This window comes from Haliotis asinina, chromosome 4 (genome assembly GCF_037392515.1).
Source record: "Haliotis asinina isolate JCU_RB_2024 chromosome 4, JCU_Hal_asi_v2, whole genome shotgun sequence".
NCBI classification, from domain to species: Eukaryota; Metazoa; Mollusca; class Gastropoda; order Lepetellida; family Haliotidae; genus Haliotis; species Haliotis asinina.
This window is the reverse complement of record NC_090283.1, coordinates 81118113-81138573: the sequence shown is the minus strand read 5'-3', so window position 1 is coordinate 81138573 and position 20461 is coordinate 81118113. Positions and strand designations below refer to the sequence as shown.

General features: G+C 38.5%; 1 protein-coding gene across 1 annotated transcript in view; it reads right to left on the bottom strand.

Moving 5' to 3' along the window:
- The window catches only part of LOC137281980 (tyrosine-protein kinase RYK-like), a 115583-nt gene that overhangs the window by 51169 nt on the left and 43953 nt on the right, over positions 1–20461 (bottom strand). Inside the window, exon 2 of the mRNA XM_067813728.1 lies at positions 2140–2270. Within this exon, the coding sequence (XP_067669829.1) occupies positions 2140–2270 (131 nt within the window). The remainder of the gene's footprint in view (positions 1–2139; positions 2271–20461) is intronic.

Here is a 20461-nt window from a genome sequence, read left to right as displayed (position 1 = left end):
AACATATCAAAGTCTGTCCAAAATCTACACAGACGAGGAACTGAGAAAGCAACCAGTATTTCCAGCCGCAACAGAAACTTTGCAGCTACTGGCAGCTACTGGCAGCTACCAGTAAATCTACAATAAAGCATATCCAGAGATATGTGTAAACTGACATTAAAGTACACCTATAATTTTTGGCAAATATATGTAGAAGTTGGCAATATAGAAAACCTGGAATTATAGGCATTAACTTCCAACTGGGCTTTCCATGTCCTCACTGCATTAGTAAGACAAGTTCCTTCCCAAGCAATGACTGTGTATTTCACATGCTACACAACCGTTGTATTACACTGGACGTGACACTGCTATTTCCTCATCATGATTCACCAGATCTTGGAATAATAAACATGATGACTGTCAAGATATGTCATTTTTTTATTGGTACACAAGTAAACTGTCCAGTCACTGCATTTCAGACGTGAGGATATCAGTTCATATTTCAAATTATTTTTTTTCTCATATCACTCCCGATATTCTGCAAGTGACCTCCTGGTCCCTGCTGGGGAAGCAGTTAATGTCTTGTTAACGACAATGTCTCCTTCAATCCACTGTCTGCCATGCAATGCCTTACAACTGACATTTGATGACAATCAAAATGTTTGAAGATACTATTTTCCTGATCAGTTGACCTGAAAATATCTTACGAGGAGATGATCACTGAATCTGCAATAAAATCAACTTGACAGCTCATGAAATTCACTCATCTGGGAGGACTCCACAAATGCAATAGTGTGCCAGTGTTTGGAAGTTTGTGCGTCAATTTCACGCTTTGTGGTTTTTTCACTCAAGGCAATAGGCATACTCTCCGGAACAGTATTCCATGATGATCCAAACATGCAGCTTTCCTAATCACCTTTCTGACATTACTGTACAATATGCCATTGTTGTATTTTCTTAATGCATTCTCTCATGACTCAAAAATAAACACAGGCAAGTGAGGGGTGGGAGTACAAGGCATATCACTCCCCAACAGGTCTACTGGGGATGATAACCTGGATCTGGTGAAAACAATATACAGGTCACACAACACAGGTGATATCTCACATATATAAAACACAGGTGATATCTCACACATACAACACAGGTGATGTCTCACAGATACAACACAGGTGATAATTCACACATATGATACAGGTAATATCTCTCACACACAACACAGGTGATATCACATACACAACACAAGTGATATCTCACACACACAACACAGGTGACACCACACACAGACAACAGGCTATGGTCAGGCTAAATAGATCCCACTAAAAACGAATCAGAGATCAAACCTGGGTTGAACACATTCTCTTGACTCCCTCAACCAATAACCAAGGAGTCATTATGGATAACTCATGCAGATGAACACAACACTGCTGATAGTGCAATACATGATATCCCTAATCACTAACTGATAGTACTGATTTACCAAATGTGAAATTACAAGAGTTTTGCATCAGTGCTAAATTATCACTATCTGAAAATCAAAATGGAAAAACTGACTGCGTAGCAAAAATGTGATGTTAACAGAAAGGGTATGAAAGCGACAGTCTCTTGTCAGTCAAGTATCAAATAATTCACTTACAAATGCAGTAGGCATGCCTCGACATCCCCTCTAAATTATCCCATAAATTATTCTCTAGAATCCCATACTCAACTCATTTTGCTCTTGCCCACACAACCTCAAACCCGTAAGCTGACTGGGAAGGTTTGATTGACTATTGTGTCATGTCACAGTCAGCAATATTCAAGCCAGGTCACAGCGACATGTAAACAAAGTCAGACAACAGCATGAGCACACCCAGTGCTGTTTGTATTTAATGACAGGCAATCAACTGAATCCAAGAGCCTGACCAGAAAATTGCAATTATCTCTTTATCGAATAACCAAAATTTTAATTACAGCTATGTGTTGTCTACAACCACTTGTTCAGTCATGAATGAATTACATTTCCCCACATGTTGATGTGTTTCTAGCACTACTGTGGTCAGAGGGCAGGGCAATTACCTCCCTTGCCAACTCCACCCACAGTTCCCAAAGAAACAAGTTTATTACAGGTCATTCTGAAGGTGGGCCAAGCTGAAGGTCAGTAAAACAATGTGCACTTACTGCAGGTTGTTCTCGCAGTCTCTGCCATGTGAAGTAGATTTCATCAATGTCTGGCGGCAATGGCAAGTTGAAGGTCAGGGCGTAGTTATTGATGATGCCATTTCTCACATAATACAGCTCTGCAGTTATACCTGAAAATAAATGGAAGTCATTAACACCAAGGTGAAAATACATAGCCAACTTTTATCAACAGATGCCATGAGACAGCACTTTGTTATAATGACTTCTGTATGTTCCACAAACTATAAATGAGCATCATCTGTAATATTCAATATTGTAACAACGCAGCTGAAAAAAAGATTTACAAAAAACTAAAAACAATATCCAGTCTAGACAATGTATGCAGTTTGATGATTGATTATAGAATCAATCAGTTCAGACAAGATACAATTATTTTCCACTCCTGTCATTTCTCGTAAACAGCCTATCCACAAACTGTTCCTGAAAAAGTCTGTTTTACTCTGTGCCACTCTGTCTCATCAACCTGGTAATATCGATCACTGAATATACCTTCGCTGACCAATGAAGTGTTCTAACATCAACAGGACACGACTGCCACATGATCAACATGTACAATGTCACCTTCTGATAGTCTTTTCATCCTACACTATTGACACATGCCATTGTGACCATAGAATCCCCATCTTGCCTCCACAGTAGTACAGCAGGTGCCCTTAGATCCCCAAAAGACGAAGTGGACAGCAAAGCCCCGCTGAAGGGCATACATCACAGATGACAACCCATTAGATTCAGTCAACACTTTTTAGGCCCAAATCATAAAAACGTTTTTTCTTATACAACCCTGAGTAATAAACAACAAGGCTAGTTGATTGGCATCCCTGACATATGACTGAAGTAACAGTGGAAGTTTCAACATGACTATAATTGCTGGAGAAGCATGTCACCGATGGAGACCAGTTGACAAAATATCCACTCATGATGCCTTTACCATGTCTTGTTTAGGAAGAAATTGGAGAACGTCTTTTAAAAAATATGCAAAACACCTGTTATTTTCTTAGCAATTGAAAAGTCATTTCCCTGAAACCGGGATGAGAATTGATTTGAGGGGGCAGCCATTCCCTGCAAAATTGGATGTCAAAATGTTGATATATGAGAGCCAGCGAACCTCGGGTTGGGTTGCTTTCTTCGGAACACTGCTGTAACAGCCATTTTTATAAAATAACCTATTTGGAAGATGTGCATTGCATCATGGGATTATTAACAGGGCATGTGATTTACTATGCCCTGCGCAACTGTCAAAACAGAAATCTCACTGCAGTCAATGCAGCCAATCAAAGTTTATTGAGATAGTGAATTTGTAGCATGGTGAATAGCACAAAGCATCAAGTCGACTGAAAATGGCTCTATCCCTGGTAATAAAGGAATTATATCTCTGCATGCAGAATGTTAAACGTGTCAAACGAAGACCGTAGTAACAGCTTTCTGATTAATTCTCTAAACAAAGTACAGTTTAAAGCTCAAATTTATTGCAAATGAGGGCCTGTGCGAGCCAATATAATTTTATATGTTTTTATAATTCAGCGACTGAGTGCAGCGTTATCATGCAAGACACTCTGTAACGAGAGGTCTGGGTTTTCCCATCATGCCTTGTACTCACACAGATCGCCATGTGAAGCTCGTATAAAACGGCAAAACCACCACTAAGAGGCTGATGAGGTCTATGCTATACAGCGCCCCGCTGCAGAGAGCCAATGTGTCAACACAAAGCTATGGCCTTTTCCATAAGATATTTGTATATACAGATGGCCCTGAATTGAAAATAGGTTTGCACAAGAATTAAATAATGACAGGGCAATAACTTCCTGCGATAAATCACCAACGGCAAAGTGTTATAGCAATGCAATGCGGAAACCTTCCCCTCTACTGCCATGCATGTCTCCTCAATCTTCTAATGAAATATGATTTCGTTTTATTGGCAACAATGCATTTTCTCATCAATTTATTCAATAAAATCAAATTTGTCTGCCACTCTTTCATTCCATCGACTGTTATCTTTATTGATTATTTTATTGAAAGTTCATACAATGGAGTCAGAAGTTCCTTGTTGGTGCATCTTACAGGGTGCCCAATCTCACAAAATTTCGGTCAATAGATTTACAATCATCTCCTAATAGTGATGAAAAGTTTCACTCGATATTTTCAGAATGGTGTTTTATGTAGAAGGTCATGTTGCTACAGTCAGTCAGCTTATCTTGATGGAGAAACCACCACTACTTGTTTAATGCCTGAAACTTCAGCCTCTTATATACATCCCTCAGACTACAGACAATGCATAACAGAGATCGACAAGGGGCGTAACGGAGGTTGACATGTATAACAGAGTTTGACATATATAACGGAGGTTGACATGTATAACAGAGCTTGACATATATAACGGAGGTTGACATGGTGCATAACAAAGGTTGTCAAGGTGTATAATGGAGGTCGACATGTGTAATGAAGGTCAACACGGAGTATAAGAATGGATGACACAGAGTATAAAGGAGACTGACATGGTGTATAACAGAGGTCGACATGTGTAATAAAGGTCAACACGGAGTATAAGAATGGATGACACAGAGTATAAAGGAGACTCACATGGTGTACAACGGAGGTCAACATGTGTAATGAAGGTCAACACGGAGTATAAGAATGGATGACACAGAGTATAAAGGAGACTCACATGGTATATAACAGAGGTCGACATGTGTACTGAAGGTCAACACGGAGTATAAGAATGGATGACACAGAGTATAAAGGAGACTCACATGGTATATAACAGAGGTCGACATGTGTAATGAAGGTCAACACGGAGTATAAGAATGGATGACACAGAGTATAAAGGAGACTCACATGGTGTATAACGGAGGTCAACATGTGTAATGAAGGTCAACACGGAGTATAAGAATGGATGACACAGAGTATAAAGGAGACTCACATGGTATATAACAGAGGTCGACATGTGTACTGAAGGTCAACACGGAGTATAAGAATGGATGACACAGAGTATAAAGGAGACTCACATGGTATATAACAGAGGTCGACATGTGTAACGAAGGTCAACACGGTGTATAAGAATGGATGACACAGAGTATAAAGGAGACTGACATGGTGTATAACAGAGGTCGACATGATGTATAAGAATGGATGACACAGAGTATAAAGGAGACTCACATGGTATATAACAGAGGTCGACATGTGTAACGAAGGTCAACACGGAGTATAAGAATGGATGACACAGAGTATAAAGGAGACTGACATGGTGTATAACAGAGGTCGACATGATGTATAAGAATGGATGACACAGAGTATAAAGGAGACTCACATGGTATATAACAGAGGTCGACATGTGTAACGAAGGTCAACACGGTGTATAAGAATGGATGACACAGAGTATAAAGGAGACTGACATGGTGTATAACGGAGGTCGACATGATGTATAAGAATGGATGACACAGAGTATAAAGGAGACTCACATGGTATATAACAGAGGTCGACATGTGTACTGAAGGTCAACACGGAGTATAAGAATGGATGACACAGAGTATAAAGGAGACTCACATGGTATATAACAGAGGTCGACATGTGTAACTAAGGTCAACACGGTGTATAAGAATGGATGACACAGAGTATAAAGGAGACTCACATGGTATATAACAGAGGTCGACATGTGTAACTAAGGTCAACACGGTGTATAAGAATGGATGACACAGAGTATAAAGGAGACTCACATGGTATATAACAGAGGTCGACATGTGTACTGAAGGTCAACACGGAGTATAAGAATGGATGACACAGAGTATAAAGGAGACTCACATGGTATATAACAGAGGTCGACATGTGTAACTAAGGTCAACACGGAGTATAAGAATGGATGACACAGAGTATAAAGGAGACTCACATGGTATATAACAGAGGTCGACATGTGTACTGAAGGTCAACACGGAGTATAAGAATGGATGACACAGAGTATAAAGGAGACTGACATGGTGTATAACGGAGGTCGACATGATGTATAAGAATGGATGACACAGAGTATAAAGGAGACTCACATGGTATATAACAGAGGTCGACATGTGTAACGAAGGTCAACACGGTGTATAAGAATGGATGACACAGAGTATAAAGGAGACTCACATGGTATATAACAGAGGTCGACATGTGTAACGAAGGTCAACACGGAGTATAAGAATGGATGACACAGAGTATAAAGGAGACTCACATGGTATATAACAGAGGTCGACATGTGTAACGAAGGTCAACACGGTGTATAAGAATGGATGACACAGAGTATAAAGGAGACTGACATGGTGTATAACAGAGGTCGACATGATGTATAAGAATGGATGACACAGAGTATAAAGGAGACTCACATGGTATATAACAGAGGTCGACATGTGTAACGAAGGTCAACACGGTGTATAAGAATGGATGACACAGAGTATAAAGGAGACTGACATGGTGTATAACGGAGGTCGACATGATGTATAAGAATGGATGACACAGAGTATAAAGGAGACTCACATGGTATATAACAGAGGTCGACATGTGTAACGAAGGTCAACACGGAGTATAAGAATGGATGACACAGAGTATAAAGGAGACTGACATGGTGTATAACGGAGGTCGACATGATGTATAAGAATGGATGACACAGAGTATAAAGGAGACTCACATGGTATATAACAGAGGTCGACATGTGTAACTAAGGTCAACACGGTGTATAAGAATGGATGACACAGAGTATAAAGGAGACTGACATGGTGTATAACGGAGGTCGACATGATGTATAAGAATGGATGACACAGAGAACAAAGGAGGCTGACATGGTGTATAACTGAGGTTGACATGATGTATAATAGAGGCTGACATGGTGTATAACAGAGATCGACATGTGTAACAAAGGTCAACATGGTGTAAAAGAATGGATGACACGGAGTATAAAGGAGACTCACATGGTATATAATGGAGGTTGACATGTGTAACGAAGGTCAACATGGTGTACAAGAATGGATGACACAGAGAACAAAGAAGGTTGACATGGTGTATAACTGAGGTTGACATGATGTATAATAGAGGCTGACATGGTGTATAACAGAGGTCGACATGTGTAACAAAGGTCAACATGGTGTAAAAGAATGGATGACACAGAGAACAAAAGAGGCTGACATGGTGTATAACAGAGGTCGACATGATGTAAAACAGAGGCTGACATGGTGTATAACGGAGGTCGAAATGTATAACGAAGGTCAACATGGTGTACAAGAATGGGTGACACAGTATAAAGGAGGTTGACATGATGGTATATCCATGATTATTACAAAGAGGTTCATGCAAATATCCAGGATGTTTATCTGGTGAAACAGCTGGCATCAACATTTCGCATGACCTTATATCAGTGTGGCCCTACTTCTATTGTTTATGTTCATCCCTCTTTCTAGACAACATCGAAAATACAACAATATAACCACTCTGATCATGTTTAGGTTGCACCTAGTACAGCGCTCGAGGGTGTCGCCATGGGGGTCGGATGTGACCCCAGCTTGACAAATCGATCTACCACAACACATCAGAATGGAAAGTGATCAGGAACAGCTTGACACTATTAGTCAGAGGAATCCATTCAGATGCAAATGTGCGCCTCTGTTCAATGAAAGACTTAATAAGTACAATCATTTTTGCAATGAGACATGCTTCCCAATCACAGATGATATAGAAGAAACAAGGTGCCACAGGTCAGAACCAAAAGTGCACAAACTGTGATGATTTAACAGTTGCCTGCCTACGAAAATACACCCATGGTTTTAATGAAGATAAAAGCTGTCACTTCTTGATTAGTTGCATGTTCTTAAAGAAATATCATTGGTCCCTCCAACTTCGCCTTGCACTTGACTTCACTTTTCATGGAAACCCTTGTGGACGCAACCAGATCAAAGCTGGCTGTACAAACGGAGGCGGCAATGACGACATGGCTACATCACCAACCCATTTCAACAGCAGATTATTTCATCCTCTGTGATTGATACTGTGAACATTCTATTCTCAATTCTAATGTAAAGGACTAATCAATCAATAGGTGGATGTTCGGGTCTGGTGGGCAAACTGGATTGCCCAAAGCAGACATAGCACCAATTTCTCCAGCTCAGAGTCCAATAACATGACAGACACAACCGACCAGAACGAGACATTCATCAACCAGAAAACACCTGAAACCTATAGAAACAAAGTCACACTCCAGACCCAAACTAGCCACAACCAAATCCTCCATTGTTCCTCAGATTAAAGAAATTCCAGAATACTCGCTATACTTAGAGCCACAATTAAGTTCCCATAATACATTTTCTGAAACAGAACATTCCCTCCTCAAACCTGACTGTCAACCACACACAAAATGGACTTGTTCTGTAGCTTACTCAACTCGAAAAATAAAGTCTCTTGGATTACTTTTGCCTTTGCAAAATGGCTACTTTTTCAACAGCCTTTTCATAGTTGTCATGCCAAGCGTTGTTTTCCACTTTGTAAGTGTTATCCCTTTGTTTCATCTTGTGAAATGAAAGTAGGGAAGATTTATTTGCAATGATAGCAATTCAAATTTCCTTCAATCCAATTTCAGTGATTATCCTCTCCACCCTACAGCTGTTAACTTAATGTACTTATTGTACTCTCCACCCCATGCAGTTAACTTATTGTACTCTCCATCCCATGCAGTTAAATTATTGCACTCTCCATCCCATGCAGTTAGCTTGACTGTCACTTGGTAGAATGACACACCTGACAACTCTCTCAGATTGTGTCCCTGTAGATCCCCTTTACAACACTACATCAGTTTTATGGTAAGCAATGAAGAAAACCACACCCAGTCAGTTTAGAGGCAAACGTGTGCCAACCATTAGGAGATCTTGAACAAATTAGTCCAACAATACTGCTCTTTAGCACTCAAGTGGCCAGGCTGGAGGGAAACAGTATTGTAAGACATGTGTTGTCCATGTGGCACCGACTACCAGAGCTGGTCTAACTGTTGGTGCCTCAGAAAACAATGAAAGGTATCAGAGCATGGAACCTCCATTACAGCAAACCCTTTGGCTGGAAGCCATTTTAGTGTATGTCAACCAGTCAGTCATACTAACAATCATTCTTAAAGGAATTCCGACTCACTGAGCCAATACTGAAGATTCAGACATTCAACATAGCGAACTATGGTGTCCTCATGGCCTCATGGTGTCCTCTAACTTCTTGGCGTATGCGGGAGTGTAAGTTATACCCGGTGTCTGTCACTCGTACCCTCATGGTTTCCACACAGATACAAGTTAAATACCACAAAAAATTTGTTGGTTTCTCTGGCAATACTACATGACAGTATCTTCGACACAATGCATCAAATATGGATGATGGAAACTGCTTGCCTGCATTAAACTTTTTGGTTTTCAAACACCTTTGGAGCAGCAGTAAACTGTTCAAATATTAAAAACATGTTTTTGTTGCACTTATCAAAAAATACAGAATCCTCGATTTATTCCCTTCTTCACACAATATATGAAATTATGTTCCCACATCCAAAACACGGGCTTAAGAAGAAACATTACGTTTTGAAGATACAACTTCACCCAGATACTTCCAAAAGTCACATTGACGAGAACTCCGAAACAGGAACACGAGAATCCCATGAGAGGTCAGCAGATTATGAGGACCAAACTTCTCTGGTCAACATTGTTCCAAAATGATGTCATAACAACATACAAAGGTTATTTTGTTCCCTGGTTTTGATATCCCTGAAGAGCATGTACTCAGCAATAAACATTGGCAGATCATCCATCACACTGTGACAGCTATTTATACTGTTTTTCACAACTGCTTTTATGTCTGGCAGAAAGTCTCTGAGTGGTCAGAATCTAATACGATAATGCATTTTGTGGGCTGATCTGTGGAAGGGCATCCTAAAGATAAAAATATTCAATTTATTTCCAATCTCATAACATGATACCATCAGCTATTATTTGCTTCAATGTAATTGTGGAATCATAAAAGTTTTATCTTTCCTTGATAATTTACATAATTCAACAAGTTACATTTTCTTTAGTTGTCTGGGATGCCTCATCATTGAAATAAGGTGATTGCAATTTTCGTCCAACATCGTCCTGGGGCTGCAATTCCTCTCAAAAAAACTATTGCCCTTACTTTCACACTCTCATAGGATGCCACTTGTGATGGAATTGCTATTATACCACATAATAATGGACCCACTTCATAGTTTGGCTACCTAGAAAAAGTTCTGAATTTGAATTAAATTATACAAGTGATTGTTCTTCAACTAAAACAAAGGCTAGTTTTCTGTTTCTGTTATATTCATCAGCCCCAAAGAAATATACATCTCCAGTTGTAGATATTATTCTTGAAAATGATATTAGGCCAAGGAGCTGCCAAACATATATACCATTCACAAAAAGTAGGGGATATTGGATCTACAAGATAGATAAAATGTCAATAGTGAAGCCAAGGAGGAAACAGATGATGAAGAGAGATTGAGGGAAAATGTAACAATTTATTCCATTTCTTTGGAAATGTTTCATCTATATGGATATATGTTGCTTTTTCTCATATCACAGGCAAACTATAGCGCAAATGGGGTTGCGCAGCATACAGAATATGACAAGTCTTCTTACATGCGAGTGAAGCGAGCAAAGATTGGCAAAGTACTTTCCTCGCTTCAAATCGAAAAAAACAATTTTCATGTCAAAATAAAACATCGCAACCATCAAAGGTACTCTTCCATTTCCTCACTTGGCTGTGCTCTCACATTTCTTACTCCATGTTTAGTAATTACTCACATGAAATAAGTTTTATTCAACATTTTAAGCGCCACTCATGGTATTCAGACCATTCTTCGCCTCCATTACCCCTGCCAGCTTCCACTTGAACGGAGTGACGGAACAAGAATAAGCAGAACTTAGAAAGACATACCATATTGCCTAATTTTATCATGAACCTGTTGGAGTTTATTTGTCTGTCATCGTTATTGGTAGAATTTTCCTAACATATATCGCACATAAACACACTTCTGGCGCAATGGATGAATGACGCAGGGGAGGTAACTGTAAGTATTCCATGTAGTATAATACACTCCTGTTCCTTCACTCCGCTGAACCAGAAGCTGAAAGGGGGAATGGAGGCGAAGAACGGTCTGATTTACCATGAGATGCGTTCAAAATGTTGAATAAAAAATGTTTCAAGTGAGTAATTGTTCAACATGGGGTTGGAAGTGTGGAAGCACAACCCGGTGAAGAAATGGGTGTATACCTTTGATGGTGACGATATTTTTCACCATCAAACCGAAGTGAGGAAAGTATGTTGCAAACCTTTGCTCGCTTCGCTCGCATGTAAGAAGACTTGCCATTTTCTCTATACTGCGCAACCCCATTTGCACTACAGTTTGCTTGTGCTCATATTCACTGGCATCAGCTAGTGGTATGCTTGCAAAATGGAATATACCCTACTTATCTTAATGGCATATAAGAACAAGCTCTTAGAAAACTTTAGAAAGCTATTAAAATTGGCTTGTGTAACTTCTACAAAGATCTCCTGCAGTACCAAATAATTCTGTCCTTGTCATGCTAACATTCGGCAAACTTAACCTCTCTCAGTTCTACGCATTATTCTCAAGGTTAGAATCAGCATTAATTTTTAACAAAATTATTATAGAAGAGTATTATCAATATCTGATGCAAGTAAAATATGAACGATATTTCATGCAACAGACGTTCTGATACAGCTCCATGTTGAGCTCTTCAATCACCTCTAATGCTGCTAAATGTGACATCTACATTACGGTAGCATAAACTTTATGTTTTCCACAAGAATCACTAGGCTTGGCTACCAAATGATAGGACACAATTGCATCTATAAAGCTAATATTTCCATTGATACTATCTTCCACGTGACACACAGCTGCATGGTATTCCAGTATCCCGTGATCTCTTGCATCAAACTACATACAACACTAATGCAATAAAAAAGGAAATCTTCTCTATCACAGATAGTTCCTGATACACGTCTGATTCCCGCATGACTTATTACATGAAGCTGGATATTGGTTGCAGCACCCTCTGGTGAGAGTTTACCCTCTGCCCCAGACCGAGGACAGTAGGGTACATCTGCAAAGTGTTTTACAATCAGGGCTTCTTGGAGTTACTTAAACAGTCGTTCAGATCCGTCTCCCGTTTGGATAACAGTTAGAAACTGCTGGGGCTAGTTGTTGTAGCAGAAAGTTCTAGTCTCATTAATCCTGGCCGATCATTATCAAAGTATTGACAGAATACAAAGAAAAGTTCTGGAAGAATCAAGACCTTTATTAGTGAAACATTTACTGCTTTACTGGAAGGATCAAGACCTTTATTAGTGAAACATTTACTGCTTTACTGGAAGAATCAAGACCTTTATTAGTGAAACATTTACTGCTTTACTGGAAGAATCAAGACCTTTATTGGTGAAACATTTACTGCTTCACTGGAAGGATCAAGACCTTTATTAGTGAAACATTTACTGATAAATCTGTCTGCAGGAGTTAGAACAAAGTTCATCTCTCACTGAATATTATTTTGCTGGATACTTAAATCCTGTACCACCATAGATGATGACTGACAGTGCCAAAACATTGGCTCCATCTGTTTGGAATTGTTGCATATACATAAGTTCTGAGATAAGGCTTCTATAGTGATAAACTGTCATCATTAAATCCTTGAGTATTTTTCTCTTCATTCATTTGCACCAATGGCAATAACTACACCCTAAACTGGAATCCTGAAGAGACAAGTACAGTAGGTGAATGCATGCTGGTGAATGCATGTTGGTGACATGCTTGCTGCTGTTAGAATCTTTTCTCATTTTGCTGTTTACAGATACATTTTGATGGCAGTATTTCCATCCTAATAATACCTATCAGCACATTTGGATTGTGATTCTACATATAGAGTATCGAAAATTTACAAACTGTTGTTTATTTGCAAAATTTTTAAGTACACTTATCAAACAATGTCAAAGCTATGTTTAGTTCAATACTTGATGTTCAAAAACTAAAAAGAAATCTTTAATTGGCATTTTGATGTGATACACATAAAGGTGAAAAGTTAATGTTGTCAACATTTTGGAGTATTTTCTTATTCACCCAGTGTATGAAATAGGGTCTGCCCGGCGACCCGCTGCTTGCTAGTTACATGGTGGTCTTACAACATTATTTGATAGCCGGTCCTATACGCCAAATCATTTTCCAAGGGTATATATATTTGACCATGTCATTGACTACAGGAAATATTTTGAAAATAAATTACAACTGTGGTAACTAGATGATGTGTGTATAGTTCATGGTCAATCACACTGTAACTTCCACAGATCAACCTACCCATTTATCCAACACAAAATGTGACTGACTGGTCTAAAGAATACTTTCAGCCAATAGTGTCGTTCTTTCCTGATGGCAGTAGCACTAAATGAATTATCAGTGACCACAACATCATGGTTTTATTAAATTTGCTTTCGCACAAGTGTAAATTTACCTCACTACAAGTAATTCATTAATTACTTTCTTTTAACACCATGTCTCAATTTCCTATATTTAATACAGGGATGGTTACATGATAACAAGGCCTGCAACACCTTTTAGTTATCAGCCCTTTGGGCTTCATGTGTTTTCGTACGAGTTTCATAAACTGATTCACCTGATGAACTTAAGTTCTACCAAAATAAAGAAGCTGATATCAATAAATTCTCTCTTTACCATGAATTTACATCATCAGTGTTTAAATGCAAGTCATGAATCATGATAAAAATTGAACATTGGGGAGGCACCCAGCTAAATATACTATGGAGTAAATCCCAAGAACATCCCTTAATCTTGTACACTGAACACCTGAGACTTAAATAATTACAGGCAGTTTTCTATGTCTTTGCAGTGACAATATAAATAAATCCAGAGTGTGAATCTGCTCCTCTGCACCAGGAGGCTGCTTTGCATGCTGATCATGTCTTGAGAGAAGCAACTTCCACAACCCTCTCTGAAGAAGCATCTGCATCACCTTGTCCAGTTTCTCTCATGGCCAACATGGGGCAGTCGTAAACCTGAATGTCTAGGTAATGGATTCAGTGACTGCCTGGATGCAGATATATCTATATAACAACCATTAGCATAGGTAGGATTACAACTGTAAATTTCACTGTCGAATCACCTTCCTGGTATCAAATCTCCAAGATCAAACGTTTCGGAAGCACCATCAGACTTCAATTAAACACCACATGGCAGTAATAGAGCCTCACTGAGGCAGTTACTACAGAGTTACTTCCCCTTAATGAGATCCAATATGGTTGCTTTAGGCAAGGTATTCAATTTCTTTGAGTATCATCACTGTGAAGAATGTAAGTTCTTCAAGTGAGTTTCTGGTCTAGAAACACAACATTTCCTCAAATAGATTAAACAGATTAGTGTTCTCTTCCTTTCATTCACCCTCAACTTCATTTTGATAAAATTGGCACCTTATGTCTCTGCTAAGATTTAAGACCACTTTTCCACAACTTTTTTATTCAGAATGCTGTTTAACAAATCGATTTTCACCATTTGTAAAATAAGTAACAACAGCACTGTTTCTGAATTCATTTATTTGTTCAAACAAGCCATGATCATGTTTTCATGTGACTCAGTTTGTATGCATAATCCCAGCAATATTCCTGCTCTTTGGGAGTAGCATGTACATAAAAATATCTGGGTCAGACAAACCCATAATTGATATTACAAGCACCAACTTGGGTACAATGACAGACGGCCAAATAATTCACTAAGCGGCATCTGATCCACTAAGCTGTAGATAAAGATGAGCCTACTGACAAGCCTATTCTAACCCCAAATACTGACTGAGCAATCACCAATAGATATGTGTCATAGACCAGAACATGGCCTACATAGAAATCCCTGTCTCTTCAGTCTGTCTATGTCAGCAACAGTCCACTTAAAATCTGCTGGTGCACGAAATTTCTGATATTAATATTTTGCCCAGACAGGCAAATAGCAAGCCATTTTTTTTGTGTAAGCTGTAAGTTTAAAAAGTATAGAAGGCTTTCAACAGCTTTCATACCAAAATTCATGTGTAAGCCTGGGCCTTTCTTTTTATTGTAATGGTAGCTTGCCATTGCCAGAAGTATTCCAGAAATGGATAGTATATTTTGTCAAAAAAAAAGCTAAACATAAAAATTATAAATGACTGAAAATGGAAAAAAATGGGGGCGGGGAGAGAAATACAGGTAGGCTAGTGGTTAAAGTACTAGCTCATCATGCTGAAGACCCTGGTTCAGTTCCCTACATGGATACAATGTGTGAAGCCCATTTCTGGTGCCCCTTGTGTGTGCTGGAATATTGCTGGAGGCAACTTAAAACTAAACTCACTGACTCACAACTGAGAGTATTCTCCCTACATGTGCAATGAAACTGTACCTAACACTAAAGCGATTAAATTGACAGACTGAGGTGAGCAGTGCCCATGTTTATAAAGGAATGAATCTTACATAACACATCTCCATGTAGGTTTTGCTAATGACCAACCTCACCGTGGTATTTCTGTCCGACTTGTTAGTTGAAAATACCTAACAGTGTTCACACACACACACACACTGTGTTTATGTGATTACCGTCACCCCGAGCTGTCAGATGTTGATCTCCTAATAGGGGTAATAGCTGAGTAGTGTGCATTTCCCCACCATAACCACTTAATGCCCCTATTAATCATTATTTGCAAAGGCCAGATGGCTTCTTCGTTTTTGTAGCATAAAGGTTATGTCACTTCTAGACTTCTAATCACTTTGAAATGTCAGAGACGAGCTTTAACAAACCTGTATAAAACTGTTGCATTCAAACACACCAAAACAACACATATAAATGATCAATCCCTTCTTTGCTTGTAATCCAAATTCCATATTGAATATACAGATTAAACTGTGGATATGATGTACTGTCAACTTTTGCAAAGTAGCAATATATTTTGCCAGTTGTTTCATATAATTTTCACAGCTTTATTTCCCTTTAAACCAATAACAATTGTTTCTGAGAATATTTAAGACTGGGTATTCTTTGCATTGACATTCTATTTCTAATAAAAATTTAAATTTCTTAACAATGTAATTCCAATTCCTTCACATTAAATGTAGAGAGACAATCAGTGAAACAACAAACTTTTATCAGTATCATAAACATAATATCACCATGGTAACTGAATAAATTCATGAAATATACATTCCCATAACAACGAATATGAATGAGACATAATATCTAAGGAATGATCAAAAGCTGAGGCTGTGACAAATCAGAAAAGAATTCCAAATATTTTGGCATATTTATACTTTTTGGCAATTGTCAATAGACTCTTTGAAACGGCAACAACAAATTACTGGCAATTCAAACAAGTTAGGAATTTCAGGAATCGCACACACAAACTCAATATTAGTGATGTGGCTGGAGATTCATACAAGTGTGAGGACATCATGCTAACTCTTAGCCTGACGAGGTAAAAAAACACCCAGCAATGGGGAAACAAGCACCAGGTAGAAATGTCTATAGATCCTTGTCACAGGTGTGTCCATGCCAAGATGAGGTTCGGTTTAAAAGGCATGCCATAAACCCCAACCTTTAGGCAATTTGTTTGTTGAAAATGCTGTGACAGATTACGTTTTAGCTAGGCCAGAGAAAGTTTTGTATGTTACAATTTCTTAAATATTGTTTTCATCGTAAACAAGCTTCTGTTCTCAGTCTCATAACGCTGGGACTCCATGACACGCAGATTTATACTGAACCTACTCTAGTCATAGAGTGTATCTCATCATCACAAGTTTCCACTCCACCCCCACACACACAATGTACACTGACCCTCATCACCACTTGACTCCCTGTGTTACCTGTGCAGCTGCTAGTAAATAGGGCTGTGAATTGGTAAATAGTGTTGCAATATCTTGTGATTCAGGTGCACATATTGCGATGTGTACTGCAATATACTGAGAACTTAGGTGTTTTGACAGTGACTGATACTGTATGATCATGTTTATCCTATTTTCTACATTATGTGTTCCTAAACACATATGTCATGGTGCTGTACAAAGAAAAAAATCAATTCCTATCTATTTTAGGAAAATATCTAAACTTAGTTGATAATAGTATGAAAAGGACTAAATGATTAGATTGTACATTATAACTATGTTGTATTGAAAAAACTATAACTGTACTTTCTTCCACCTTGCCTTTATGTATATGCATTGTTTACAATGTTTTTCTTGAACCTCCAAAAGTGCTTCTTTTTTTTTTTCATTTGAGAATAAAAAAGTTTGAGTTTAAGTTTGATCTAAAAAATTTGGTTGCATAATCAGACATTCTTCTTCCTTTTTTCATACAACCTATAGCATTGCTCCATACAGCTTTGTCACTGAACAATGAAGGAAAACATTGGTAGTGAATGAAAGTCTGTGCAGGTATTATTTCAGCCATAAAGATAATCACAGAAACTCTATGTTCTTTACCTAACATCCCTGTTCTAAAGTAAAAGTATTGCAATATGTATCGTTTGAAACGTGCATTGTGATGTACCAGTAATAATGTACATTCCTGGAACTATATACTTTCTGCATCCAAACCAAAGGCCAGAATCACCAAACAGTACATACAATCCCTAAAACAAAGGTTACCTACCACATGTACACTGGAAGCCCCTTTTCCAGTATCACCACATACCTACAATCCCTAAAACATGTCCCATGTACAAAAGTTTCCACATGTACACTGAAGGCCCCTTGTCCAGTATCACCACGTACCTACAATCCCGAAAACATGTCCCATGTACAAAGGTTTCCACATGTACACCGAAGGCCCCTTGTCCAATATCACCACTTACCTACATCCCCTAAAACATTACCCAATATAAAAACTTTTTGCATTGTTTTTCCTTGGAATTCTTGGTCTGTGTTGTAATTCGATAAATTACAGCCCGCCTGCTCGGTTGCCATTTCATTAGGTACAATCATGTGAATATAGTTTTTCTTATTGATTCGGAGAATTTCCACCAGTCAAATGTGCAGCCTTCTTTTTGCTTCTGAGCCTTGTGTATAGCTCCTTGGCTTTTGTGGCCATGCAACCTATGTGGTTCACAAATCAAATTAAATACTTCTCCCAATTATGACAATATTCATTTTTTAACATGCTAGCTTGATTCACTGAGGAAGAAAAATGTCTTGCGTAATGCGGCTAATGCACTTGGGACAATGGTTTCTCTGAAATGCATCATTCTTGCATCCGTTATTCAGAAGCACAAAATTAGACTTAAAAAAGTTTAAGTTCCCTGTGCAATACATTTAGCTACCAACCAATTCTTCTCCAAAGAAATTAGGCACTGAATTTGGATTTTGAAAAATATCTCTTAACACTTTAATTCACATTTTCTTAATGTTGTTTGCAAGTAATGCATGCACAATGAAAAAGAAATATCCAATTATAGCCTATGCTTAATACTATCCCACCGAGGACATGGCAAAATATGACCTCTTAGGCAACATTCTCAGATTAAGGTAGGAAGGGGACATAGATGAGCAAAACTGAGTTATTTTCTGAAACTATGAGAAAATGTCTAAAGCAAGCATCAAAACTATGCTTAATGGCATTCAGAAACAGCAATGTTGTCTGCAAAACTTGCTATGAAAAACTTCTGTCTAACAATCTAAAGAGTGAGAATAAAATCCAAATTCAGATTTTATTATGCAACAGAGAAAATATATTCACAGGAATTATAAACTTTGTGGCAAAAGTAAGTAAATGTGTGCTTAATGGCTTTCAGAAACATCAAAGAAAATCATTATGGTATCAGACAGAAACACTGTTAAAAAGTCATATTACATGCCTCACCCTCCTGGTGGCAGGGCACAGTTGGTCAGCAGTCACATGTCCTCTAATAGAGAAATAACAAGTCTTATAGCTGTAAATAAACCCTAACTGGGTACCTGGTAGGACATTTTCCATTCCACTTCCACAAAGAGTACAGACTTACCAAAACTCTAAACATGGATTTACAGTGTTTGTCACAACAAATAAGTCACACACTTCACATCTCTAACAGCTGTTTACATAAGGGTGGGGGAGTAGCCTTGTGGTTAAAGCGTTCAGTTATCATGCTGTAGACCTCAGTTTGATTCCCAACATGGGTACAATCAGTGTCAAGCCCATTTCTGGTGTGGTCCGCCATGATATTGCTAGAATATTGCTAAAAGTGGCATAAAAGCAAACAGACTCTCCTACTACTGCTGCCATCAATGAATGGGTATTCAGTAGAACATGTCAATCAGTTACCTAAAACTGATGTTGCCAGAACATAGAGTTTTACAATTTTACAGCAGAAAATTCCTTCATACCCCAAACATCGGCAATAACGCTGGCCATAATCAGATGACTACAGAAACCCTCAAATGTGAAATAATGAGACAGTTTGCACAATCTGAATTACAGATCTTATGATAACAACCATAAAAAATCCACACAAACAAATACTATAAAACCAGCCTCATTCACAACTTAGACGTTGCCAAACCGTTTAACAATGATAAATTACAACTTCTATAGTTTGAAGTGTACATCCTAAATATGACGACCTCACCCTAATCTGCATCTGCCTTTCTTTGTCTTTAACACAGGAATGGTAAATATGCCTGGCACCAAGCATGCCAGTACATGGCAGAAAACCAACACCGCTTGCCTACATTTATACATCTGGGAGAGAAAGGAAATTATGCACAGCGAGCAAAAACTATTTTCTGATATTCCCATTATACTTAAATGTGATTTAAAGCTAATACAGAGACTGTGCTTTCAATAGGCAATGCACTGAAAGCCAGCTGGAGAGGGATGGGAGCACACGGATCGGTGCTGCAGTTTATTTCTCTATGTCGGATCAAAGCCGTGAAAGTACACAGTCTGTACAGCGGTTTCCTTCCAGAAGCACTTAGTGACCCAGCAGATATAATGTCACCATTCTTGCCACCGAGCCTACTAAATCAGGAGACATGAAATATTCATAGAGTGATGACTTGTTGCCATACTTTCACTCCACGTGGAGTCTGTCAACACAAACACTCAATGGACCAGAGTCATTTCACGTGATGAATTGAGATATAATGCATCGACCTTGATTTGTTGGTTGTATTTATCAATTTCCTTGACAAAGCTAATAATGATGAATTAAATGCAATAACCAATACATAATTGTACATGCTATTTAGCCTTGCATACAACGGAATCAGATGATCTGGACTGGATGAT